The sequence below is a fragment of the Lacerta agilis genome, chromosome 2 (genome assembly GCF_009819535.1).
Source record: "Lacerta agilis isolate rLacAgi1 chromosome 2, rLacAgi1.pri, whole genome shotgun sequence".
Classification (NCBI taxonomy): Eukaryota; Metazoa; Chordata; class Lepidosauria; order Squamata; family Lacertidae; genus Lacerta; species Lacerta agilis.
Window position 1 is genome coordinate 110,385,793 of NC_046313.1, and position 27,700 is coordinate 110,413,492.

General features: G+C 44.2%; 2 protein-coding genes, 1 long non-coding RNA gene and 1 pseudogene across 3 annotated transcripts in view; 1 reads left to right on the forward strand and 3 right to left on the reverse strand.

Annotated features, from left to right (window-relative positions):
• Positions 1-27,700, reverse strand: part of LOC117042662 (oocyte zinc finger protein XlCOF6-like) — a 54,388-nt gene that overhangs the window by 23,590 nt on the left and 3,098 nt on the right.
• Positions 2,477-26,600, reverse strand: LOC117042990 (zinc finger protein 271-like). Its single transcript, XM_033142612.1, has 5 exons — positions 26,063-26,600; positions 25,529-25,655; positions 21,937-23,273; positions 15,951-15,956; positions 2,477-3,655 (listed from the first exon to the last, which is right to left on the reverse strand). The coding sequence occupies exons 1-5, from the start codon at positions 26,426-26,428 to the stop codon at positions 2,477-2,479; spliced, it is 3,015 nt and encodes a 1,004-aa protein (XP_032998503.1). The 5' UTR covers positions 26,429-26,600.
• Positions 7,533-14,923, reverse strand: LOC117042862. The gene is made up of 2 exons (XR_004426091.1): positions 14,802-14,923; positions 7,533-7,600 (listed from the first exon to the last, which is right to left on the reverse strand). It is a non-coding gene; the product is annotated as an uncharacterized LOC117042862 (long non-coding RNA).
• Positions 12,772-13,579, forward strand: LOC117042815 (annotated as a pseudogene).

A 27,700-nucleotide genomic window follows, 5' to 3' on the forward strand; every position in this document is an offset into this window, starting at 1 on the left:
CTTTATATTTCGGCCATTGTCTGTCCATATTCACTCTTTTATGGGCTTTAGCTTCCAAAGGTGATAACCATCTGGATGTTTTACTTTCTAGAAAAACCTTATATGTCATCCAAATTTTAAACAAGGAATTCCTAATTATATGCTTCTTAAATCCGCTGTGCAATTTACTTTTATCATACAATAAATAAGCATGCCAACCAAAAACATTGTCGTGACATTCTAGATCTAATACATCCGCATTATCTAACAAAAACCATTCTTTCAACCAGCAAAAAGCAGCTGCTTCATAGTAAATTCTTAAATCTGGCAGGGAAAATCCCCCTCTATTTTTTGCATCTATTAGGATCTTATATTTAATCCTGGGTTTCTTCCCCTGCCAGATAAATTTCGTTAAATCTTTCTGCCATCTTTTGAAACATTCCATCTTGTCTATAATTGGCAACGACTGAAACAAGAATAACATTTTTGGCAAGACATTCATTTTTATCACAGAAATTCTGCCTAATAATGACAATTTCAATCTAGACCATATTTCTAAATCTCTCTTTACCTCTTTCCACACTTTCTCATAATTATCTCTATAAAGGTTTAAATTATTTGCAGTCATATTAACACCCAGATATTTTACTTTCTTCACAAAGCTAAGCCCTGTTTGCAATTCCAATCTTGTACTCTCTTCTTTGCTCATATTTTTAGTTAAAACTTTGGTTTTGGTTTTATTTAGCTTGAAACCTGCAACCTGCCCAAAATGTTGAATTGTCTCTAGTGCACACATTGCACTATTTTCAAGATCTTGTAGGGTTAAAGATTGGTTCAAAATTGGGGAAAGAGTACGACAAGGCTGTATATTGTCTCCCTGCTTATATGCAGAATTCATCATGCGAAAGGCTGGACTGGATGAATCCCAAACTGGAATTAAGATTGATGGAAGAAATATCAACAACCTCAGATATGCTGATGACACAACCTTGATGGCAGAAAGTGAGGAGGAATTAATGAACCTTTTAATGAGGGTGAAAGAGGAGAGCGCAAAAAATGTTCTGAAGCTCAACATCAAAAAAACTAAGATCATGGCCACTGGTCCCATCACCTCCTGGCAAATAGAAGGGGAAGAAATGGAGGCAGTGAGATATTTTACTTTCTTGGGCTCCATGATCACTGCAGATGGTGACAGCAGTCACGAAATTAAAAGACGCCTGCTTCTTGGGAGGAAAGCAATGACAAACCTAGACAGCATCTTAAAAAGCAGAGACACCACCTTGCCGACAAAGGTCCGTATAGTTAAAGCTATGGTTTTCCCAGTAGTAATGTATGGAAGTGAGAGCTGGACCATAAAGAAAACTGATCGCCGAAGAATTGCTTTTGAATTATGGTGCTGGAGGAGACTCTTGAGAGTCCCATGGACTGCAAAAAGATCAAACTTATCCATCCTTTAAGAAATCAGCCCTGAAGGGCAGATCCTGAAGCTGAGGCTCCAGTACTTTGGCCACCTCATGAGAAGAGAAGACTCCCTGGAAAAGACCCTGATGTTGGGAAAGATGGAGGGCACAAGGAGAAGGGGACGACAGAGGATGAGATGGTTGGACAGTGTTCTCGAAGCGACTGGCATGAGTTTGGCCAAACTGCGGGAGGCAGTAGAGGATAGGGGTGCCTGGCGTGCTCTGGTCCATGGGGTCACGAAGAGTCGGACACGACTGGACGACTGAACAACAATAACAATTCCAAGTTATTGCAATGCCAATTAAAAAGAAGTGGTTTAAATGTAACTGCAAGCTTACATTCATGCTTCATTCATCTGAGGAAGGGCATTTTGAAAGCATCACTGTTTTAGGGTGGGATTCAGTCAAAATCAGGCAAATTCAGGTTGCATAACAAAAGCTGCTTTGGAGTTCTTGCTCAACAAACCCACTTCCCCAAATGATTGGGCGCTCTGCAAGAAACAAAACATCCGGAGGGGGGACCAAACTATTCAGTGCAATAGGTGAGAATGAATATTTTGAAAGGGATCTGTGCTTTATTCAAGTTTAATAAACCCATTTCCAGCAAAAACCCATTTTGAACAAGAACAAAAGATGAGTATTAGAAACTGGTCCAAAGGAACCAAAACCATCCATATTTACGCACCTCGGAAGTGTAGGTGGGAATGATGCACTGACACAGGAAATCCAGATCCAGCTCTCTGTTCTGAGCAACAGGCAGAATTGTGGGGAAAGTCCAAAATGCCAGATTCCAAGCTATCCAGATCAACAGTCTTCAGTTTTCAAATTGAAAAAGAGAGGATCGCCAAAGAGCATGGCCCCCCAAGAATGAAAATAAACAGTGCCAAATTCTTTTTTGGACATCCAGAGACATGACAGTCATCTTCACTTCCCAGGAACTGTGGGAACCCTGAGTGGAAAACTCCATACATTTACTGTATATGGTTTTCCCCGTGTGAATTCGCTTATGAATATTTCTAAATATCATACATCTATGGTTATCCCTCTGTGTGAGTTCGTTGATGTATTGTAAGGTGTGCATTTTGACTGAAGCTCTTTCCACATTCAATACATTTAAATGGTTTCTCCCCTGTATGAATTCGTTGGTGTCTTCTAAGGCCGTCACTTTGAATGAAGCTCTTTCCACATTCAATACATTTAAATGGTTTCTCCCCTGTGTGAGTTCGTTGGTGTCTTCTAAGGGCTCCACTTCCACTGAAGCTCTTCCCACATTCAATACATTTGAATGATTTCTCCCTTGTGTGAGTTAGCAGATGTTTCCTAAGCTGTCCATTTTGACTGAAGCTCATTCCACACATAATACATTTAAATGGTTTCTCCACCGTGTGAGTTCGTTGGTGTCTTCTAAGTGCATCACTTCCACTGAAGCTCTTTCCACATTCAATACATTTAAATGGTTTCTCCCCTGTGTGAGTTCGTTGATGTATTGTAAGGTGTGCATTTTGACTGAAGCTCTTTCCACATTCCATACATTTAAATGGTTTCTTCCCCATGTGAGTTTGGTGATGTATTATAAGTGTTTCCTTTCTACTAAAGCTCTTTCCACATTCAATACATTTAAATGGTTTCTCTCCTGTGTGAGTTCGTTGGTGTACTTTAAGTTTTCCACTTCTACTGAAGCTCTTTCCACATTCCATACATTTAAATGGTTTCTCCCCTGTGTGAGTTCGTTGGTGTCTTCTAAGGTGTGCATTTTGACTGAAGCTCTTTCCACATTCAATACATATAAATGGTTTCTCCCCTGTGTGAGTTCGTTGGTGTGTTCTAAGTAATTCACTTCTACTGAAGCTCTTTCCACATTCAATACATTCAAATGCTTTCTCTCCCGTGTGAGTTAGTTGGTGTGTTTTAAGTGCTCCACTTCTACTGAAGCTATTTCCACATTCTATACATTTAAATGGTTTCTCCCCTGTGTGAATTCGTTGATGTATTCTAAGCGCTCTACTTTCACTGAAGCTCTTACCACATTCAATACATTTAAATGGTTTATTCCCTGTGTGAGTTCGTTGATGTATTCTAAGTGTTCCACTTTTACTGAAGCTCTTTCCACACTGCATACATTCAAATGGTTTCTCACCTGTGTGAGTTCGTTGGTGTACTCTAAGTGCTCCACTTTGACTAAAGCTCTTACCACATTCAATACATTCAAAAGCTTTCTCCCCCGTGTGAGTTCGTTGGTGTACTTTAAGGATTCCACTTTCACTGAAGCTCTTTCCACACTGCATACATTTAAACTGTTTTTTTGTTCTTCCCAATAAATTCACAGGTGGCTCCGATGAATTCTGACCATCATCTTCCTGACCTGTTTGGGAGGAAGAGAATCCTGTTAGATATTCAAGAATGAACGCACGTCAATCTCAATATGCACCTTCTCTTATTTTAACACCATCTCCATTCTCCACTGTCCTCACTATGTTACAAATTTTTAGGAATGCAGAAGAGATAATGGCAAGAGCAACTCATGATCACTCCATTCACACTTAATAAAGCAGCAGCATTTTATAATACACATCTACGTTGGAATGGGCTCCTTAAACACACCTCTGTATTTTTCAATTTCAAGTGAGGAAATGATCTCAGATTCAAATAACAGTATCTTCTCTGAGTAATTAGTAAAACTTAAGTGTTGTTATACCACATGCAACTGTGAGAATATTGCAGTATATTGAAACCTAAGAAGAGCCTGTTGGTTGGGCAAAGGGCCACCTAGTCCAGCATCCTGTTCTCACAGGGGCCAACCAGATGCCTGTGGGAAACCAGCAAGCAGGATTGGAGCACAAGAGCCCTCTGCCCTCCTGTGCTTTCCAGAAACTAGTACAATGGTACTTTGGTACTGAAACTTAATCTATTCCGGAAGTATTTTCCAAAACCAAAGCATTCCAAAACAAAAGCGTGCCTTCGCATAGAAAATAATGCAAAATGGATTAATCCATTCCAGATTTGAAAAAACAACCCCTAAAACAACAGTTTAACATGAATTTTACAATCATACAGGACCATTGATCCATAAAATGAAATTAGTAATGCACTGTACTATAAAAATAAGTAAGACAGTATTGTAGATTATAAAAAATATTCTTTCCTGCACTGATGATAGTCATTGTTTGGATGGGGGGCTTTTATCCATTTCCACAGTCACACAATCAATCAATCAATCAATCAGTCAGTCAGTCAGTCAGTCAGTAGCTGAACAGAGTCCTAGACAGTAAGGAAAACAAATGAACTGAAAAAGCCTCAAAAACAAAAACAAGCTCTACTTTGAAATTATTAAGTGCCAGACCACTTAAACAGACACCACTTTCATGCTTGGAAATAATTTGCGTCTTTATCTCTATTGTTGTTCTCCTAATGGTTCTTTTGGTTTTGCAGTATTCTGCAGTCAATCAATCAATCAGTAGCTATACTAGTTTCCACACAGTCACAAAAACAAAACAAAAAAGACACAAAATAAATATCAAAAACAGACAGACCTTAGTGTAACACTGAAAATGGAAGTGTGGTACTGAAACAGAAGTTTGGCACTCATTTTGGAAGTGTAACATTCAATACGGAGCATGTTTAACTTCCAAAATAAGTTCACAAACCAGAACACTTACTTCCAAGTTGTTTGACTACTAAGCCGCTTGAGAACCAAGGTACCACTGTATTAAGAAGCATTATTGCCTATGACCAGGAGGGCAGAACACAGACATTAGTCTAATCCTTTTTTTCAATCTATCCAAGTTGCTGGCCATCACTGTCTCCTGTAGGATGGAGGTCCGTCAACTATGCTTCTGCTGAAAGGCTGATAAATGTGTTATAGCCTAAGCTTTTGTGGGCTGCACTCTGACAAAGTGGACTCTCGACAAGGAAATCTGGTGCCACTATAAACTTGTGAGTCTCTTTCTTGGCTTTGTGTACTTATGTTGAAATTCATACCAAATTTGTACCACAGTAAGCTTAGAGATAGATAAAATTACAAGGGTGCTATAAAATATTATACCACTCACTCACTCTCACACACAACCCCAGTCTGTAACATCGGCAAGTTTACACAATTTGCTTATCCTCCTTCTTCCTAACCCTGCCTCCACATAACTGTGCAATAAATGCTTACATATTCAATGCTTCTGTGTACACCAATGGCACATAAAACATCATGTGAAAGAAAACTATGGGAGGAGATCAGTATTGTGCTGCGTCAATCACTCCATCACAGAAAGCATGTCAGCTTCCTAGATGTAATGGTTCTCCCTCTCCTCTCTCCATGTATTTAACGTTGCATCTACTTTGGTCCCTAGAGACGTTTTATGCCTAGGAGCTGGTCATTGGGCTTTCCTCCCACAGCATCCTTCTCCAACTTGATGCTCTCTGGAAGTTGTTAGACTACATCTCCCATCATTCCATTGGTCATGCTGGCTGTGGGTGAGGGGAGTTGGAAATCTAATGATGTCTGGAGGGTAGTATGTTGGAAAAGGCTAATTCAGAGGTTCTGGCAATCCCATTGTCTGAGGATTTCAGGCAGGAGAGAGGAAATGGCTTCTGCTGGACCCTCCGCAAATTGCAAAAGAACGCAATGATCCAGTCCCCAACCCTTACCCAGAAAACTGGCCTCTTCTTCACTCTCTCCCGCAGCCTTTGCCGAGAGATGGATGTTCTCTGTGTCCAAGGGATCCTGCTCAGACTTGGGGGACTTAATAACCACATCTTCCGCAGGCCATAATTCCTGGAACAGAGATCGGGATGCAGATTAGGACATCATGGAAAGCCCGAGAAGCTGACTAGCAGAGACCCTGGGTGTCAGGAATCCAGGCTGTCAGCTCGATAACACAGTACGCAAGACATAATTAACTTGAAGAATTATTGCCAAACAAGCAATTAGCATTGTAGCGCTGTCGCCAAGCATCCATCAAGTACACTCAAGTTGACCCTTCTGAAAAATCCTTCCGGCGTCTGCAGAATATACTGAACCTATGACCCTTGCAGATGTAAGGAGATATGGAACTACAGTAGCACATTCCCAGTTCCCCTGTTTGTTAGCCTTGCTATCAGTGCAGGACCATGGCAGGTTAATTTGTGAAGCTAACCATACAGAGTCCTTCTCTTTTGCCCTCTCTCACTAAAGGTTGGGTAGGAATCCTTCCTGGAGTGTTGCATTCTGCTTCTGGTGGCCAGGAGAATGGGCTGGTGGCTAGAGATTTTTGTTGTAAACTTAGGTCAACATGGGTTTCAGTGTAACTTTGTAGCAGCTATGCATTAAAAACTGTGCCTATTTGTAACCCCGCTTTTCAGGCTGCAATTCAGATATCTGATCCTGGCCATTATCTTTAACAATGTTTCTACAACTTTACAAGGTATGCCACTACACATAGGATTGCTGAGGTTGCAAGATGTGGCGAGATTTTTACCTCAGTGGGGAGCATTTTGGAAATGGAGGCAATTTGGATGAGGAAAATGGGGGTTGATGGAAGGGACACCTCTTCCAACGCAGCCTCTGCTCTGATGAAATTCAGAGTCCCCTGCAGCTGCTTAGGTAAGGTAAGAACATCAGGAGATATGACCGCAAACCTCCCATGTATACTAAAGTTTGGTCTAACAAGCATTTTTAAAGTGGATTAGAGAGAAAGTGCAGGGAGAAGGAATATTCACCACCATAGCTAAACAGAACCTCCATGTCTAGAGGCACTGGACCTGTGACCTCCAGATGCTGGAAACCCAGGTGAGAGAAGGGCACTTACCTTTTCCGGAAGCCCCTCAGTGTCTGGGGGCAGGGTCTGGTCTGTCCCCCCTGCTCTTCTGCTGGTCCTTGGGCTGGTATCCGCAGCTCCCCTGAATGAGGCCAGGAGGACACCATCCCTGGAGTGCGGAGGACTGGGAGCCTGTGGGGTTTCCCAGCTTGAACGAGGAGGGTGCATCGTCTTCAGGAAATCCTGCCACTGGGCATCCCAGTGCTGCTGCGGCTGCCCCTCCTCTGCCTCCTGCTTAATTTCACATAAATCTGCACCAGGCAGAGGATCTCTGAAGGTCTCATCTTGGCCTGCAGGAGATCTTTTCCCTTTGGACTCCAGTCTCTCCCTTTGAATGGGTCTTCTCGGCCCCTGCTCTTCCATTTTCACACTACTCTGCTGGAAAGGAAATAAACACAAAGTAAAACACCAGTGCAGAATAAAACTCAAGAATAAAAACAAAGCATTTAACCGTTAGCCAGTTTTTGAAATACTGTATACAATTATTCTTTCTATTTCTGATTTTCAGGCTGTGAATGACAATCGTTATGTCACCCAAACGCCCCCACCCATCCACGAGAGGAAGTTATCCAAAGACTTGGGGAAACCCCAAGGTTTACAGAACGCCAAATAACATTTGGGGGTGGGAGGACCAAGGCAGTGGAACGAAATCCAAACACAACCCAGTGAGAGGACTGAGCATGTTCAGTGACTAGGGAATGCTGATTCTGGCTGCAACTTCTAGCATGTTTGAAAGGCAACAAAAGATCTTTGTACATGATTAAGGCTGCGACAGACCCACCTAACATTTAAAATATATGCCTTCACCCAAGAAATCCTGTGAGCAGCAGTTTTGTTAAGGGTGCTGAGAACTGTAGCAATAAACTACAGTTCCCATGTTTATTTGGGGGAACACGTGCTTTAGATGTATGATGTCTGCCTAAGAAAAAGCAAACAAACAAAGAAACAAATGGAATATTGACCAACAAAATCAAACAACAAAATCAGCACAGTGCTGAGATAGGATATATATGATCTGGAGATAAAGGATCCCCCTGGCTGCTCTTTAAAGAGCATTTCTAAAGAACAAACCAGAAGGTTATTTTTCCCTAGATCTAATTGCTAATTCAGCAGAGTCTTCTTGTGCTCTTATATCTCCCCCAACCCAGCACTGGGGTTGGAAAGACAAAACATACTGATTGTGTGTGTGTCTGTGACCTTTTGCAGAGGCATGGCTCATTTCCCACTTGGTAGGAGCACTTAAGGCTCTGTTGCGACAAATTCATGCTCGATGCCCCTGGTACCCTCAGAGCGGGACTCTCCGGGTAGGGGACTGGGAGGAGATAGGACAGACCCTGCATTCGGAGCCTAGGGCTCCAATACAGGTCCTTCAGACCTGGTACTTCTGCCAAGACGCAGTTCAGCGTTTCACCCCTGCAGAAGTTCAGCCTGTACTTTCTCTTTTTAACCCTCCATCTGTTCCACCTGCCCCACCAGGTTTTTCGGTGATAGCACAAATGAAACCGGCTGCTGAGAAACCAGTGTTTAGAAACCAACTGCAGAGGCTTCTCAGGTTTCTCCGCAACTTCTTCCCTTACCCCAATGATCTAATTATTTTCTGTAACAATCCTTTCAAGTCCTCAAGTCCGCCTGATTTGGCAGGCATGGAGGCCCCTTCTGAGAAGGAGACCTGCAGCGCAGCAAAAGGTTAAGGAAGCTAAAGCATCTTCTTGCCTAACTGCAGAAGAGCTTGTTGACCCACGGATGGCTTGTCCCATCACCTGCGTAGCAGATGCCCAGGAAAACAAGGCTACCCATTGTGACCTTATTCTGTTGTCAGCAAAGTAATGAAAGCTGCTGATGAATTTGGCTTGTCCAGCACTTCTGTCCCTGAATCTGGACAATCCATCAGCGACAGACTGACACCACCGATGCTCCAAATGCAATCCCATTGGAAAAATCTATGGAGAATGCAACTAGAGGCTGTAAGCATGTTTTACCAATAGCACAAACCTCTAAGTTCTTAGATCTTTCACATACACTGTACCAGAATATAGGTTCCCAAATTTACAAAGCAAACGTCCTTGCAGCCGCTTTGTGCCAGCCCGATAAGGCCAACCGATACAGGAGAGCCAGCGTGGTGTAGTGGTTAAGAGTGGTAGACTCGTGATCTGGGGAACTGGGTTCGTGTCTCCGCTCCTCCACATGCAGCTGCTGGGTGACCTTGGGCTAGTCACACTTCTCTGAAGTCTCTCAGCCCCACTCACCTCACAGAGTGTTTATTGTGGGGGAGGAAGGGAAAGGAGGATGTTAGCCGCTTTGAGAGTCCTACGGGTAGTGATAAAGTGGGATATCAAATCCAGACTCTTCTTCTTCCCCAAGGAGAAGTTTCTCAGCAGCCGGTTTCATTAGCGCTATCAGGTGGAACAGATGGAGGGGCAGGTGGAACAGATGGAGGGTTAAAAAGAGAAAGTCGCCAAACCGATACAGGAGACTCCTCCCCAAAGGGTACTCATTACGGCTCCTCTTCATCCTGGAGAGAAGTGACTAGTGGGGTGCCACAGGGTTCTGTCTTGGGCCCAGTCTTATTCAACATCTTTATCAATGACTTGGATGATAGTCTTGAGGGCATCCGGATCAAGTTTGCAGATGACACCAAATTGGGAGGGGTGGCTAATACCCCAGAGGACAGGATCACACTTCAAAATGACCTTAACAGATTAGAGAACTGGGCCAAAGCAAACAAGATGAATTTTAACAGGGATAAATGTAAAGTACTACACTTGGGCAAAAAAAAATGAAAGGCACAAATACAGGATGGGTGACACCTGGCTTGAGAGCAGTACATGTGAAAAGGATCTAGGAGTCTTGGTAGACCATAAACTTGACATGAGCAGTCTGCCAGGAGCAGCTCAAACCATTCTCCCTCCAGCCCAAGGTCTGATTATCCCTAGGTCCCACAATGGACAAATCCCTGGTGTGTTTGACGCTGATTGTAATGGCATTCTTCAAGTGCCCACTTTTTGGACCCGGTCTCGGCAAGAAAGCCAGTCCGAGGCACTGCTAATCTGATTTTTTTTATGGTGCCTGTAGTGGCAGGAAGCTTGCTGGGGGGGGGTGTAGCCACTACGCTCCCTGGTTCCTGATTCATTTTGCTCACACTTCCTCTCATAAAGGAGATGCTGCAGTTATAAATTGGCCCCACATAGTATTGTTTTTGCTAATGCAAATGTCATTGTGATATGACAAGCGCAACAGCCCTTCACCTGGTCAACAGTTGTTCTCAAGAAGCTTCGGTGACCTTCATAAAGAGGCTTCAGCCTGGTCACCAAAGCGGCACTGGCTCATGGTGCACACTCACTGTAGTTCCACAGGTGCCAGCACCCATCCATGGGTGCTCTCTGTGCATCTGAACATTTGGAGTAGAGATTTATTACGGAAATATGAATGCCACCTTTGAAATCAATGCCTGCTTCCCCTCTCTCAGCACTGCCTTTAAGTGACTGACGCTGAGGCTGTGCAGCTCCATTACAGCCCTGTTTGAGTTGCTAAAGCTCCTGTGACCTCAATTCCGCAACTGACCAACCTCACAAGCGTTTTGCTAGTTAAAATACCCCTTTAGCCCAGCATCGTGTGGATCACCCTGGGTCCACAAGACCCTTACGCTTAGCAGACATACACGGCTCCACCCCACACCAACAACAGCCCTGCTTATTCCTGTGCAAAAGCCCTGGCAAACCTCAGTAGAGGAGGCTGCTCTCATGGGCTGTAGCTTAAATGCTCTGATTTAGCCCTTATTGCATGGCCTTTAGGGTTTATGACCCTATTGCAAACTTCTCTTGCTCAGCAGATTGCACTTTCCAATATTTAGTTTTTAACTCACCCAAAGTCCCTCGTTTGCTTGGCCCCCAGTGTATTCCCTTTTAAAATCCATCGGCTGTCAGTCAGGACCAACTGCTCGGTGTTTAGCAGCAAAGAGCAATAATTTTTTCAGTGAACAGCTCAGGCAGCCAAGGAGTGGCGGTTTCAGCTTCCTCAGGATGTGGTTTTGAGTGTAAAATGCATCCTCTCTGCTCAGCAGCAGAGAACAGTAAAATTTTGCTTTTTCAGCCCTTTTCAGATGTTCTGTTTAAAATTTGTGAGCAGTCCCTTTGTGTTTCAGCCCATAGCTGTATTTTCTCCTCAAAGTTGATAAAATCTGTTGAGTTTGCCCCTCTTTTTGCTACCCACTGCAATGTTCTACTTGTGGCATGTCTGCAGCCATTCTATTTCCCCTTGCTTCTGAGCAGCAGGAAACGCTCATCGTTTGAAGCCTGCATGGGTTAACTTTCGAGTCTGTTCACAGACCCAGTGGAGGCTTCCGGTGTCTCATCAGAGTGCAAAAGCTAAAACAACTTCACCTGCCTCTGAGTTCAAGCAACTGAGCATGCCTATCACGCACTGAAATTTTTGTTTTACAATCGATTGAAACAGGGGGAAAGATTCTGGATCCTGAGCAATATCCAGTGTACCTTGAATACCTTATTGTCCTCTCAAGTGCTCTCAATTTATTGTCCTCCCTTAATTTTATCGCTTTTAATTCTGAGCAGCAGAAGCAAATCTCTTTCACAGGTCCCAGGCCATTGAGCCTTCACAGACCAGCGCCCCTGAGCACTTGGGGGGCGAGGCTATGTTGTTCTTTCTAGTTCTGCAGGTTCACCGTGGTTCCAGCTCGGTGTGAGGCCAGTAGTCCAACCAGCTCTCCAGCACCAGTGCCAGCACCAGGACCTGACCCATTCCATTCCGGACTTCAAGCTGACCCAACAGAAGTGCCAGCACTGGGCCACCTAAGGAAGACCAAACACCAGCTGCAGTCCTTGAGGTGTCTTCAAGGCCTCCTCACAGCCGGACAACGACAGCTTGCTCATCAGAGACACTGGACTCATTATTTGCTCAATAACCAGAGACACTTGCTCGTTCACTAACTGGAGGCACTAGACTCATTATTTGCTACCATACGCCGAGACTTTAAACTCATCATTAAGCTCCATAACCAGAGACTCTAGGCTCATTATTTCAGACTGACAGACTGACTGACTCACTACTTGATGCCACACTTGCCCAACTTATTGCACCTTCTGCACTGATTCTTCTCATGCTATGTCTGTATGCTCCGATTCTTTTTATGCTATGTCAGCTGGTGTTTTATACAATCACGTACACAATGTATTCCCTCATTTCCCAGCAATGCAAAGGTCAACCTGATCCTCACATGCAGTATATTTGGCGTGTGTGCATGTGACCTTATGGTCTGCATCTCTTTTCTGTGTGTGTATGCATGTGCATACATTGGCCACACAGGTCACTGGAATGTGTCCTCCAGAATCAATGCAGCTTTAAGCCCATAAATGTTTTGTTCCTCCTGCTCTATCAGAAAGAACAATCAAATCTGAGACGAGGAGGAGGAGAGAACTCCTGGATATACAGAGTTCATGTTCTCAACACCCTATGGACACAAACTGCATTGAGACTTTTCTCTAATTACTTTGAGATTTTTTTTCTTAAAAATATGAAGCAGTGAAAAGGGGAGATGGCGGCGGAAACAGTGGAGCTGCACAAGTTGAAGCTAGCTGAGCTGAAGCAGAAATGTTTAGCCTGAGGCCTGGAGGCAAAAGGAAACAAACAGGATCTCATCAACAGACTCCAGACCTATATTGAGCAGCATGCTGAGGAGGAGGCAAATGAAGAGGATGTCTTAGGAGAAGAAACAGAGGAGGAATAACAGAAGCCCACAGATGCTCCTATAAAAGAGGAAGTAGCTATTGAGAAATCAACTGAAGTAGGTGCACAGAAGAAGGTGGTGAAAACTGCCTCAGAAATTCCACAAACGGAGGGAAGGCAGAAACAGGCAGAGAGATTCAATGTACCTGTGAGTTTGGAGAGTAAGAAGGCTGCACGAGCAGCTCGGTTTGGTATGCCTGCAGCTTCAACTGAAGGTCTTGTGACAGAAAGTAAGACTACAACAGAAGATGAAGAAAGGCTCAAAAAAAGAAAGTTCGGCTGGGGCAGCAATCACAGAAGATGCAGAGGCAAAGAAGAGAAAAAGAGCAAAACGTTTTGGCATCGTCTGATGATCCTTCCTCTCAGCCTTTACTTGTTTGGGATGTATCTTTTATACATTCTTGTTCTACATCCCTAATGAGGAATATTGTTTTCTCCCCCACACAAATCTTGGCTTTGTATTTTAAAACGAGCTGTTCATTTGGGCTTTCCCAACACTCCTCCCTGCCAGACTTGTAAAAGAAACAAATTTCAGAGCCTAGCATAAAAGTGTTCTGTTTGTGTATGTAACAATTTGAATTCTCTGGCAATTTCTCTCATTAGCAACTTGTAACCAAACTGCCTCCAACTTGCTTCCTCTCTGTACAGATTAAAGCAGCTACACAAAATAAAGGGATTTGCAAATAATAATAATAATAATAATAATAATAATAATAATAATAATAATAATATGAAGCAGTATAGAAATGAAATGAGTAATAATCTGAACATTAATAGCTAATTTCAATTTCACCTTCCTTACTCTTTTACAATGTTTTTATTATCATTAATTCATTTCCATATGCCACTTCTTTGCATTTTCAAAACTGTCACCCACTTTAACTCCCAGCCTTTATCTGAAAACTCAGCTGTGTTACTGAGGAAGGTGAAAGATAAAAACTTTAAAGAGACAGGCTTAAGCATCTTTCACTTATTTACATGCCAACACAAGTGGTCACTAGCTTTGATAGCTTGGGAAAAGATCAGATGCATTCTCTGGGGAATAGATCTATTAGCTGTTTTATTAGCCGTGACAGATCAACAGAACCTCCACGTGTAGTCTCCGTGTACCTTGATTTGAGGCAGGCAAAAGAATCCATTTCCTTGCTAAATGAATCTCATTGAATCTCATTATCAAAAGATGATTAGAGAGATTTAAAAGGCTATTAACGAAGGAGGGCAATAGGCTTATCAATGGCACTGGCAGAGGCTGCAGAGTGAGGGGGGCCCCTCCCTGCTGCACTGCTCTTCCTCGCCTTCCCTCTCCACCGGTGGGGGAGCGTGAGCTTGTGCCTGTGCTGCCGCCCCCTCAACCCACTCATCGCCCTTGCAGCCACCGCAGGGAGGCAGAAGCAGGCGAGAGGGAAGGACAGTCGGAGCGGAGGGAGGACCGTGGAAGAGGAAGGGGCTCCCCGATGAGGGACAGGGAGAGGGGCGGCAAACTCAGGGAGACAGAAGCCCCAGATACGCCGCTGATCAGTGGGCGACTATATGCAGCCTCCATCGCGAAGCAGCAGCTGCCTTGGCCCCCTCATTGTGCCCCTTGAGCTCAGCATCGTCTATATAGAACTGAAGGGAGCAGCTCCCCGGGGTCTCAGGCAGGGTCCGTGCCAGCCTGACCTAGAGATGTTTGCCCCTGTGCCCTCCTGCAGATACCCTGCCCCCGAGCTGCGCCCCTTCCCCTTCCTGCCCAGTTGGGGGGCGCCCTGCAGCCTCCGGCTGGACTCGTGGCCTGATCCTGCCAAGCGAGGCGCACGTGCATTTCCCCTCCTTCTTGCCCCCCCCCCGCCTCCTGCACCTCTGACTCCTCGCTCCGTCCCTGCACCGGAATCCGGCTCCTCTCCGGGGAAACTCGCCAGGCCACTGGCCGCTGCTCCTCCGCTCTCCTCGGCGGGGGGACAGGAAAGTGCAGCCGCTCTCGAGTCCTCCCGACTGGCCCCGTTTCCTGCCTCTTTGAGCATCGGAGCTCACTGGCTGTGGGAGGCTGCAAGGCTGGATGCGCCCCCTTGCAAGGCGAATGCACCGTGCAGGCGGCGAGACCGCCTTGCTGCTTTCCCTGCCCTCGTATTTGCAGCCCGCTGCTTCTGATCCTGGAGGTTCTGCTCTTCACTGTCAGGGCAAATAGATGGACCCTATTACATCTCGTCCAATCCTAGCTCTGCAGCTGCAGGGAACAAACTTTTGCCACCCTTCTCTAGGGGTCTTCACACACCACCATCTGTGTTGCCTGTACACAAATAGCTGAGCCTGTCGGACACAACTGAACGACTAAACAACAACAACTTCATGATCAGCATTGTGAGTTCGAGCCTCATGTGCAAAAAGTGGAAATAAAGTGTAATGTGACCTTGAAATTGTGTGCACAGTACTCCAGTGGTTAAAAAAATCTTTTAAAAACAAAACAAAACACCCTTCCCTTTTCAATACCCTACTGTGTCGTTTGTAATAAGTGGGTTTTGATTAGAAAGCTGCTTCATTGAAATATATCTGGCATTTTATACACTATCCAGTATGTTCTATTAGTAACTCTCCTCGTGATCAAGTGTGAAACTGGTTTCCAAATCCTCATCATTAACAATTCCCGAAATTTCAGGAATGCTGGGATGATGCCTCCCTGCTGCCCAAATGTCTTGCTGGAGGTGGCAGTCCAGTTTCCAGCTCTGCTGGCTGGGGTCATGCAATCCACTTAGCTTCAGCAACCAATGCCAGGGTCAGGCCCTGTTATCTTTCCATACCCTCCAACATTTCTCTGATGAAAATAGTGATAACGGAGGTATCCGAGGGCTTTCTTGGACAAACTGGAGACCACCACCAAAGTATAGAGCAAACAGCAGCCAGGAGGCTTGGTCTTTATTTAGAGGCAAAAACTGTCGCGACAGGGCTCCCACTCCTCACAGCGAAGGAAAGATGGAAGCCCCGAGATAGAAGTGTCCCCAACTTTTATTACCTCCCCCTTCACCAAGATACACCCCTAACATTACATCAGAATATTTACAAGACGGGAGGGGCTGGAGCAGAAACCTGAGCAGTTTCACACCTGAGTTGCTCCTTGCCATACCCCTCCCGGATGAGCTGTCCAAGGGAACAAAAGGTGGCATTGCCCCAGGAAAGGGCTGAGCATGGTCCCATTGAGTGGAATCCACTCCTGAGCAGTGGTCTTTTGTTAACCAGATATTTCCGTCTGGCGATGCTGAGGCGGGAAAGTCGGGTTTCCTGAGTCTGCTGTGTACGTGCTGCCGCGCCTCGGAGATCATGGAGGATGAAGTCCCAGGTCAGCCCTGTCACTAGATTTCAACAGGGCTTCGTTTTACAAGCGAAATAGTCAAGAATAAACATGCAGAAACAAAACGGAAACATTGTATCTCAAAGTTGCAACATTTTGATTGGATCAGTCATGGTCAATTGACTGCGGAAACATTGTATTGACACCTTGTTAACCTGTCAAGATAACAAGCCTGCAGTACAAGCGAGCTATTATGGAGAAAGCTAGAGAGTTCCAGAAAAACATCTACTTCTGCTTCATTGACTACGCAAAAGCATTTGACTGTGTCGACCACAGCAAACTATGGCAAGTTCTTAAAGAAATGGGAGTGCCGGATCACCTCATTTGTCTCCTGAGAAATCTCTATGTGGGACAAGAAGCTACAGTTAGAACTGGATATGGAACAACTGATTGGTTCAAAATTGGGAAAGGAGTACGACAAGGCTGTATATTGTCTCCCTGCTTATTTAACTTATATGCAGAATACATCATGCGAAAGGCTGGACTGGATGAATCCCAAACCGGAATTAAGATTGCCGGAAAAAATATCAACAACCTCAGATATGCTGATGATACCACCTTGATGGCAGAAAGTGAGGAGGAATTAAAGAACCTTTTAATGAGGGTGAAAGAGGAGAGCGCAAAATATGGTCTGAAGCTCAACATCAAAAAAACTAAGATCATGGCCACTAGTCCCATCACCTCCTGGCAAATAGAAGGGGAAGAAATGGAGGCAGTGAGAGATTTCACTTTCTTGGGTTCCATGATCACTACAGATGGTGACAGCAGTCACGAAATTAGAAGACGCCTGCTTCTTGGGAGAAAAGCAATGACAAACCTAGACAGCATCTTAAAAAGCAAAGACATCACCTTGCCGACAAAGGTCCGTATAGTTAAAGCTATGGTTTTCCCAGTAGTAATGTACGGAAGTGAGAGCTGGACCATAAAGAAGGCTGATCGCCGAAGAATTGATGCTTTTGAATGATGGTGCTGGAGGAGACTCTTGAGAGTCCCATGGACTGCAAGAAGATCAAACCTATCCATTCTTAAAGAAATCAGCCCTGAGTGCTCACTAGAAGGACAGATCCTGAAGCTGAGGCTCCAGTACTTTGGCCACCTCATGAGAAGAGAAGACTCCCTGGAAAAGACCCTGATGTTGGGGAAGATGGAGGGCACAAGGAGAAGGGGACGACAGAGGATCAGATGGTTGGACAGTGTTCTCGAAGCTACTAACATGAGTTTGGCCAAACTGCGGGAGGCAGTGAAGGATAGGCGTGCCTGGCGTGCTCTGGTCCATGGGGTCACGAAGAGTCGGACACGACTGAATGACTGAACAACAACAACAACAACAAGAAGAAGGCTGCGACAAACCCACCTAACATTTAAAATATATGCCTTCACCCAAGAAATCCTGTAATCAGCAGTTTGTTAAGGGTACTGAGAACTGTAGCAAAAAACTAGTTCCCATATTTATTTGGGGGAAGCCACGTGATTTATATGTATGATGTCTGCAGAGCCTAAGAAAGAAACAAACAAAAGGAATTTTGACGAACAAAATCAAACAACAAAATCAGCACTGTTCTGAGATGGGATAGAAGCCCTGATCTGTAGATAAATGATCCCCCTGGCTGCACTATTAAAAGGGTTTCTAAAGAACAACCAGAAGGGTCTTTTTTCCTAGAACTCATTGCTAATTCAGCAAACTGCGGGAGGCAGTGAAGGATAGGCGTGCCTGGCGTGCTCTGGTCCATGGGGTCATGAAGAGTCGGACACGACTGAACGACTGAACAACAACAACAACCAGCGAGCTGGCCACCAGGGGCGCTGTTTCGGAACGTTCATTCATTTTATGATTGAACGAAGTCCGTAAGGGGAAAGAAACCAGGATTTCCGAGCCCCTTATCTACGGGGAAGGCCATGTGTAAAAGAAGAGCACAACGTGTACAGGGTTGTGTAAGTGGAACAGTGTAGGGTGTTTTGTGCTTGTGCAACTTGTGACGGGGAATTCTGTAACAATAGGGACACCCCGTTCCATATAGCTAATTTTACTATTTATACACTTATTACGTTGCCCCAGCCACTCTGGGCAGCTTCCAACCTATATTAAAAACATAATAAAACATTAAACATTAAAAATCTTTCCTATACAGGATTGCTTTCACAGGGCCATGGGGTCGGATAACTCCATACCCTCCAACATTTCTTCATTGAAAGTAGTGACACCCTAAGGAGAACCAGTACATTCTGGGTGGGATCATATCAGAAACCAGATGGATTCTCTAAATCAGGGACATCCCTAGAAGATAGTGACACTTGGAGGGTCTGTCTTTTCCTGCTTTTCCCTTTGCTGCCTCTCTCCTTCAGCAGAGGAGGGGAGGAGTTCTGGCCTTCATACTCCTCCCCCACCCACCCCCAATATAACCCTGTTATCTTTCCATACCCTCCAACATTTCTTCAATGAAAATGGGTTCATCCTAAGGAGAAGTGGGATATTCTGGGATCAAATTAGAAACCAGACAAATTCTCTAAATCAGGGACATCCCTAGAAGATAGTGAAACTTGGAGGGTCTGTCTTTTCCTGCTTTTTCAGTTGCTGCCTCTCTCCTGCCTCAGTTCATCAGAGGAGGGGAGGGGTTCTTCCCCCACCCCACCCCTAAATAACCAAAGGCACAAGGACAAGGACGGACACACACACACCATTTTCGAGTGAGGACCAAAAAACCACAACAGTTTATTATTTTATTACTTAGGGCTCCAGATGCTCCCTTGAACCCCTTCCTTGACTCCAAGGGGAGCTCCTCTTCTGGGGCTCAAAGCATTGGCGTGGAGGTTTGATTTTTGTCATGATTGCAAGGAAGGGAAGGGAAGGTAAAACACACACACACACCCCACACACTAAGAACTGAATGAAAATAGCCCTGTCTGAGCAAATAGCTACTGGAGAACATAACGTGAGGTTTAGCTGTGATGCTCACCTGCCTCCCTGGACTAGTCTTTTCTTGAGGTCAGGGAGCTGGGGTGGTCAATCAGCATGAAGTTCCCAGGTTACTGTGAAGGTGTGTGTGCTCTTCGCAATAAACACCCTCTGCTCACTCAGACAGGTATTTACATATCTTTTTTATACATATGTACAAACAGGATAATACATCTCATGTGTCCGAATCATCCGGTTCAGATCCGGGAAGTGGTCTTCTCCGGCTCCTCCTCCAACATGAGAGGCGGGGAAGTACCATGTGACGCCTCTGATCCTTGCATTTTATCCCCCTCCTTTCCTGTGCTGAAGGCACAGACGCAGTCTCCCCATCTGTCCCTGAGCCCCCCCGTGCGGTGTTGAGGGTCTGCTTCAGCATCAGAGAGCCTTGTCACCTCCTGGCTCCCCCCTGCTCTCCCCCCCTCTCCCTTCATTTCCTGTGTGTCTCCTTCTAACTGTTCCCTTTCTGACTCTTCCCCCTGCCCCGACCCAAGGGTGTTCCTTGGTCATGCCATGAGAGTTACCTTTCCTTTCAGCCACCTATTCCAGTTCATCATTCCTCCTCATTTCTATATGGAGGGTCAAAGGCTATGCACTTTGTATAGATATACCGGTAACTACATACTTGTATAGACCTAACTTCATGCTTCATGCATCTGATGAAGGGCATTTTGAAAGCATCCCTGTTTCAGGGTGGGATTCAGTCAAAAACAGGCAAATTCAGGTAGCATAACTGAAGCTGCTTTGGAGTTGTAGCAGAACAAACCCACTTCCCCAAAGGATTGGGCGCTCTGCAAGAAACAAAACATCCAGGTGGGCACCAAACTATTCACTGGAAAAGGTGAGAATGAATATTTTGAAAGGGATCTGTGCTTTATTAAAGTTTTAGGAACCCATTATCACCAAAGAACCATTTTGAACAACAACACAAGGTTATTAGCAACTGGTCCAAAGGAACCCAGCCATATTCACTAACCACGAAAGTGTAGGTGGGAATGATGCACTGACACAGGAAATCCAGATCCAGCTCTCAGTTCTGAGCAGTATGCAGAATTGCGGGGAAAGTCCAGAAAGCCAGATTCCAAGCTATCCAGATCAACAGTCTACAGGTACCTCTTGAAAAAGAGATGGTCGCCAGGACTTCCGGTGTGAGCACCATTCTGAGCAGTCGGGAGCTGTCTTGGCTCCGAGGCAGCTCCGGTGTCTTCGGGGATAGGAGCAACCGCAACCACGCTGCGGGCTCTGTTAAACCACGGGAGGAGCGTCCCGTGGACCCGAGTTTCTAGCGGGTGCCAGAGGTTCCGACCCTGCTCTCAGGCAACCCTTGTAAAAGGGAAGCTTGAGTGAGCGGGGCTCCGGGACGGTGCTGAAGAAGCCATCCCTAACCCAAGGCACAAAGCAGCGGGAACTGCTGGATTTTGAGCTCTCCACTTTTCCTCAATCTGGACCTAAAACAAGGACTCTGTAAGTACGGAGCTTAATTTTAACCTAAATGCTGAAATTTGGCTTACAGAGAGAGATTTAAAATGAGGAAGTCCGTCTCTCTCTGACAGCGGCAAGATCAAAGTAACGTCAATGAAACGAGCCGCTTAAGACTTGCGTTAAAGTTAAACGCTGATTTTGTATACTTTAGAAAACGCTGTTTGGGGGGAAGATTGGGAGCTTGATTTATTTCTTTTTGTGGACTCTAAAGTAAAAGGAGAGATACCGCTATCCCTCTGGCTAAGGAGTCTGGGTCAGGCAAGGAATGGCGGCTTTGGTTCGGATTGCGCAGCTGGAAAAATACTGAGATCCCATCACTTCCTGGGGTGGCAGCCCAGAGGTTCGAGAACAACAGGCATGGAAAATGCAATACGGAGCTGAGAGTGGAGGGAAGATACTTTGTGATAAAGTTGCTGCAATTGTTTATCAGGAAGAATGCTACATTCTGGAGGAGAGGAGGCTACAATTGAAGGAAATAACAGAAGGAAAAGAAGCAAAACTGAATATGAAGGAAGAAGAAACTGGACTGGGGGAATGTTTGGGGGGAGACCGGTGGGGGATGGGGAAGGTAAAGGGAAGGGTGATGATGGACAGGAGCGGGGTGGGGTAAAGTATGAATTAATAGAGATATTATAAAGGCTGACCACAGCACTCCGACACCAGAGGGGAAACGGACTAGGAGATGGAAGAAATACTTAGGTATTTGTCAATATGTGTCGTTTTTTATATATTTGAAATTGGAATAAGAAGAATTATAGGCTACAAGAAGTGGAGATGTGGAATTTGATGTTTATTTGATAAGAATAAGATTTAGGATTTAAGATGTGTGGATTATAATTGTAAGATTAAGATTAGATTTAACAATGTTATAAAGTTACTAAAGAAGATTAGAAATAAACGCAAAAGAGAGGATGTGAGGAAGTCCCAAGCTTAGGATTATAAAGATGATAAGGATGAGTAAATAACTGTTTTGTTTGTGTGTATTTTGTGTGGTTTTTGTAGTGTATGTATTTGTGTTTTGTGTATTTCTGTTATTAAAATTCAATAAATTCTTTTAAATAAAAAGAGAGGGTCGCTAAATAGCATGGTCCCCAAGATAAAAAACAATCAATGCCAAATTATTTTCTGCACATCCATAGACTTGACAGTCATCGTCTCTTACCAGGAACTCTGGGAACACTGAGTGGAAAATTCTATACATTTATATGGTTTTCCCACTGTGTGAATTCTCTGGTGTCTCCTAAGGTGTCCATGTTGACTGAAGCTCTTTCCACATTCAATACATTTAAATGGTTTCTCCCCCGTGTGAGTTCGTTGGTGTGTTCTAAGGTGTCCACTTACACTGAAGCTCTTTCCACATTCAATACATTTAAATGGTTTCTCCCCCGTGTGAGTTCGTTGGTGTGTTCTAAGGTCTCCACTTCGACGGAAGCTCTTTCCACATTCAATACAATTAAATGGTTTCTCCCCCGTGTGAGTTCGTTGGTGTGTTCTAAGGTGTCCACTTCCAATGAAGCTCTTTCCACATTCAATACATTTAAATGGTTTCTCCCCCGTGTGAGTTCGTTGGTGTGTTCTAAGCTCTCCACTTCCACTGAAGCTCTTTCCACATTCAATACATTTATATGGTTTCTCCCCCGTGTGAATTCGTTGGTGTGTTCTAAGGTCTCCACTTCCACTGAAGCTCTTTCCACATTCAATACAATTAAATGGTTTCTCCCCCGTGTGAGTTCGTTGGTGTGTTCTAAGGTGTCCACTTCCAATGAAGCTCTTTCCACATTCAATACATTTAAATGGTCTCTCCCCCGTGTGAGTTCGTTGGTGTGTTCTAAGGTGTCCACTTCCACTGAAGCTCTTTCCACATTCAATACATTTAAATGGTTTCTCTCCTGTATGAGTTTGTTGATGTCTTCTTAGGTGTGCATTTAGACTGAAGCTCTTTCCACAGTCAATACATTTAAATGGTTTCTCTCCTGTATGAGTTTGTTGATGTATTCTTAGGTTTGCATTTAGACTGAAGCTCTTTCCACAGTCAATACATTTAAATGGTTTCTCTCCTGTATGAGTTTGTTGATGTATTCTTAGGCGTACATTTAGACTGAAGCTCTTTCCACAGTCAATACATTTAAATGGTTTCTCCCCTGTGTGAGTTCGTTGGTGTGTTCTAAGGTTTCCACTATCACTGAAGCTCTTTCCACATTCAATACATTTAAATGGTTTCTCCCCTGTGTGAATTCGTTGGTGTACTTTTAGTCTTCCACTTTGACTGAAGCGCTTTCCACATTCAATACATTTAAATGGTTTCTCCCCTGTGTGAGTTCGTTGGTGTATTCGAAGATCTCCATTTCTACTGAAGCTCTTTCCACATTCAATACATTTAAATGGTTTCTCCCCCGTGTGAGTTCGTTGGTGTATCCTCAGTCTTCCCATGGGACTAAAGCACATCCCACATTCCATGCATTTACACTGTTTTTTTGTTCTTCCCAATGAATTCACAGCTGGCTCCATTGAATTCTGACCATCATCTTCCTGACCTCTTTGGGAGGAAGAGAATCCTGTTAGACATTCAAGAAAGACAAGAAAGAAATTGAACACATGTCAATCCCAATGTGCACGTTCTCTTATTTTAACATTGACTCCATTCTCCACTGTCCTCACTTTGTTCCTGATTATTAGGAATGCGGAGGAGATATTGGCAAGAGCAACACATGATCATTCACACTTAATAAAGCAGCAGCATTTTATAATGCTGATCTACGTTGCAATGGACTCCTTAAACACATCTCTGTATTTTTCATTTTCAAGTGAGGAAATAATCTGTGGTTCAAATAATAGTACCTTTTCTGAGTAATTAGCAAAACTTAAGTGTTGTTATGGCACATGCAACTGTGAGAATATTGCAGTATATTAGAACCTAAGAAGAGCCGGCTGGATTGGCAAATGCCCTCCTAGTCCAGCATTCTGTTCTCACAGGGGCCAACCAGATGCCTGTGGGAAACCAGCAAGCAGGATTGGAGCACAAGAGCCCTCTGCCCTCTTGTGCTTTCTAGAAACTATTATAGTGGTACCTTGGTTCTCAAACTTAATCCATTCCGGAAGTACGTTCCAAAACAAAAGCATTTCAAAACAAAAGCACGCCTTGCAGAAAAAATAATGCAAAATGTATTAATCATTTCCAGATTTTAAAAAGCAACCCCTAAAACAGTACTTCAACATGAATTTTACAAACTTATAAGACCACTGATCCATGAAATGAAACTATAAAATAAGTAAGACAGTATTGTACATGATTTTAAAAATTCTTACCTGCACTGATGATTGTCATTGTTTGGATAGGTTTTTTTTTAAATTCATTTCCACAGTCATACAATCAATCAATCAATCAATCAATCAATAGCTGAATAGGGTTCCACACAGTGATGAAAACAAAATGAACCGAAAAAGCCTCAAAACGAAAATGTAAAATAAATAGCAAAAACAAAAGCTGTACTGTGAAATAATTAAGTGCCAGACCACTTAAACAGACACCACTTTCGTGCTTGGAAATAATTTGCTTCTTTATCTCAATTGTTGTTCTGCTAATGGTTCTTTTGGTTTTGCAGCTTTTGCAGTCAATCAATCAATCAATCAAACAAAATGAAAAAGACACAAAGACACAAAATAAATATCAAAAACAGACAGACCTCAGTGTAACACTGAAAACGGAAGTGTGGCACTGAAAAGAGAAATTTGGCACTTATATTGGAAGTTCAACACTCAATACGGAGCATATTTGACTTCCAAAAAAAGTTCACAAACCAGAACACATACCGGTACTTCCATGTTGTTTGACTACTAAGCCGTTTGACAACCGAGGTACCACTGTATTAAGAAGTATCATTGCCTATGACCAGGAGGGCAGAGCACAGATATGAGTCTAATCCTTTTTTTCAAGCTATTCAAGTTGTTGGCTGTCATTGTCTCCTGTAGGATGGAAGTCCATAGACTAACTATGCTTCTGTTGATTCATCTTTTGTAGCCCTGAAAGGCTGATAAATGTTTTATAGCCTAAGCTTTTGTGGACTGCGCTCTGACAAAGTGGATTCTTGACGAGGAAATCGGGTGCCACAAATAAACTTGTGAGTCTCTTTCTTGGCTTTGTGTACTTATTTTGAAATTTATACCAAGTTTGTACCACAGTTTCTCCATGTAAGCTTAGAGATGGATAAAATTACAGGGGTGCTATAAAATATTATACCACACACTCACTCTCACACACAACCCCAGTCTGTAACATTGGCAAGTTTACACAATTTGCTTATACTTCTTCTTTCTAGCCCTCCCTGCACAAAACTGTGCAAGACATGCTTACAAATTCAATGCTTCTGTGTACACCGATGGCACACAAAACCTCATGGGGAAGAAAACTATGGGAGGAATTCAGTATTGTGCTGTGTCAATCACTCCATCACAGAAAACATGTCAGCTTGCCAAACATAATGGTTGTCCCTCTCATCTCTCCATGCATTTAACATTGCATCTACTTTGGTCCCAAGAGAAGTTTTCTGCTTAGGGGCTGATCATTGGGCTTTCCTCCCACAGCATCTTTCTCCAACTTAATGCTCTCTGGAAGTTGTTAAGACTACAACTCCCATCATTCCATTGGTCATGCTGACTGTGGGTGAGGGGAGTTGGAAGTCTCATAATTTCTGGAGGTTAGTATGTTGGAAAAAGCTAACTCAGAGGTTCTGGCAATCCCATTTTTCTGAGAATTTCAGGCAGGAGAGAGGAAATTGAAAAAGCACCCAAGAACCCAGACCCCAACCTTTACCCAGAAAGCTGGTATCTTCTTCACTCTCTCTCTCAGCCTTTGCAAAGAGTTGGGTGTTCTCTGTGTCCAAGGGATCCTCCTCAGACTTTGGGGACTTAATAACCACATCTTCCACAGGCCACGATTCCTGGAACAGAGATCAGGATGTAAATTAGGACATCAGGAAAAGCTCGAGAAGCTGCCTGGCAGAGACCCTGGGTGAGTTAATAATGTTAAGGAGCTTTTGGACAGAACTGTAGGCTGCCATCCTATACATGCTTCCCTGGAAGTAAGTCCCACTGAACTCAATGTGGCTTGCTTCCAAGTAGGCCTCCGCAGGGCTGCCCTGTTATTCAGAATGCTTCACATGTGTTGGCCCATTCTGAACTATTGTGTCTCGACTCGATGAGGGGGGATATGAAGAAGCCTTTCACCTGACTGCACAGCAGGGAGGAGGAATATTCACCACCATAGCTAAACAGAACCTCCATGTCTAGAGGAACTGGACCTGTGACCTTCAGATGCTGGAAACCCAGGTGAGAGGAGGGCACTTACCTTTCCCAGAAGCCCCTCAGTGTCTTGAAGCAGGGTCTGGTCTGTCCCCCCTGCTCTGCCGCTGGGCCACTGACTGACTTCTGCAGCTCCCCTGAAGGAGGCTGGGAGGACACCTTCCCCGGAGCGGGGAGGACTGGGAGCCTGTGGAGTTTCCCAGCTTGAACAAGGGCGGTGCATCGTCTTCAGGAAATCCTGGGCATCCCAGTGCTGCAGCGGCTGCCCCTCCTCTTTCTCCTGCTTAATTTGATGTAAATCTGACTGAGGCAGAAGATCTCTGAAGGTCTCAACTTGGCTGGCAGGATATATTTTTCCTTTGGACTCCAGTTTCTCCCTTTGAATGGGTCTTCTCGGCCCATGCTCTTCCATTTTTATACTAGCTTGCTGGAAAGGAAATAAACACAAAGTAAAATACCAGTGTAGAATAAAATTCAAGAATAAAAACAAAAGCAATTAACCGTTAACCAGTTTTTGAATTGCTGTATATAACTACTCTTTCTATTTATTATTTTCAGGCTGTGAATGACAATCGTTATGTCACCCAAACGCCTCCACCCATGCAAGAGAGGAAGTTATCCAAAGACTTGGGGAAACCCCAAGGTTTACAGAACGCCAAATAACATTTGGGGGTGGGAGGACCAAGGCAGTAGTAGGGAAATCCAAAAACAACCCAGTGAGAGGAGTGAGCATGTTCAGTGACCAGGGAATGCTGATTCTGGCTGCAACTTCCAGCATGTTGGAAAGGCAATAACAGATCTTTGTACATGATTAAGGTTGCGACAGTCCCACCTAACATTTAAAATATATGCCTTCACCCAAGAAATCCTGCAAGCAGCAGTCTGTTAAGGGTGCTGAGAACTGTAGCAATAAACTACTGTTCTCATGTTTCTTTGGGGGAAGCCACGTGATTTAAATGTATGATTTCTGCAGAGCCTAAGAAACAAACAAACAAAGGGAATTTTGACCAACAAAACCAAACAACAAAATGAGCACAGTGCTGAGATAGGATAGAAGCTGTGATCTGGAGATAAATGATCCCCGTGGGTGCTCTTTGAAAAGGGTTTCTAAAGAACAACCAGAAGGGTCTTTTTTCCTAGATCTCATTGCTAATTCAGCAGAGTCTTGTGCTCTTATTTCTCCCCCAACCCAGCACTGGGGTTGGAAGGACAAAACATGCTGATTGTGTGTGTCTCTGCATACTTGAGAGAGTGTTTGCAAGACTTGTATGTATGCAAGATGTGTGTGCATGCATGTGCATATATTGGCCACACAGCTCACTGGAATGTAGCCTCCAGAATCAATGCAGCCTTAAGCCCATAAATGTTTTGTTCCTCCTGCGCTATCAGAAAGATAACTTTGCTGCAGCAATGTATTAAAAACTGTGCCTATTTGTAACCTCACTTTTCAGGCTGTGATTCAGTCATATGAACCTGGCCATTATCTTTAAAAATGTTTCAACAGCTTTATAGGGTAGGCCAGTGTTATTCTATTTGCACTACACATGAGATTGCTGAGGCTGCAAGATGCGCCGAGATTTTAACCTCAGTGGGAAGCAAAGAGCATTTTGGAAATGGAGGCAATTTAGGTGAGGAAAACGGGGGTTGACGGAAGGACACCTCTTCCAACACAGCCTCTGCTCTG

What these genes read in the sequence shown, in the direction of transcription:
- LOC117042990 (XM_033142612.1), bottom strand. Translation starts at nt 26,428, where the DNA reads ATGGAAGAGCATGGGCCGAGAAGACCCATTCAAAGGGAGAAACTGGAG. An exon ending in CTGAGGGGCTTCTGGGAAAG is followed by an intron (nt 25,656 to 26,062) that starts GTAAGTGCCCTC and finishes TCTCTGTTCCAG; the next exon opens with GAATCGTGGCCTGTGGAAGA. An exon ending in AGAAGATACCAGCTTTCTGG is followed by an intron (nt 23,274 to 25,528) that starts GTAAAGGTTGGG and finishes AATGTCTAACAG; the next exon opens with GATTCTCTTCCTCCCAAAGA.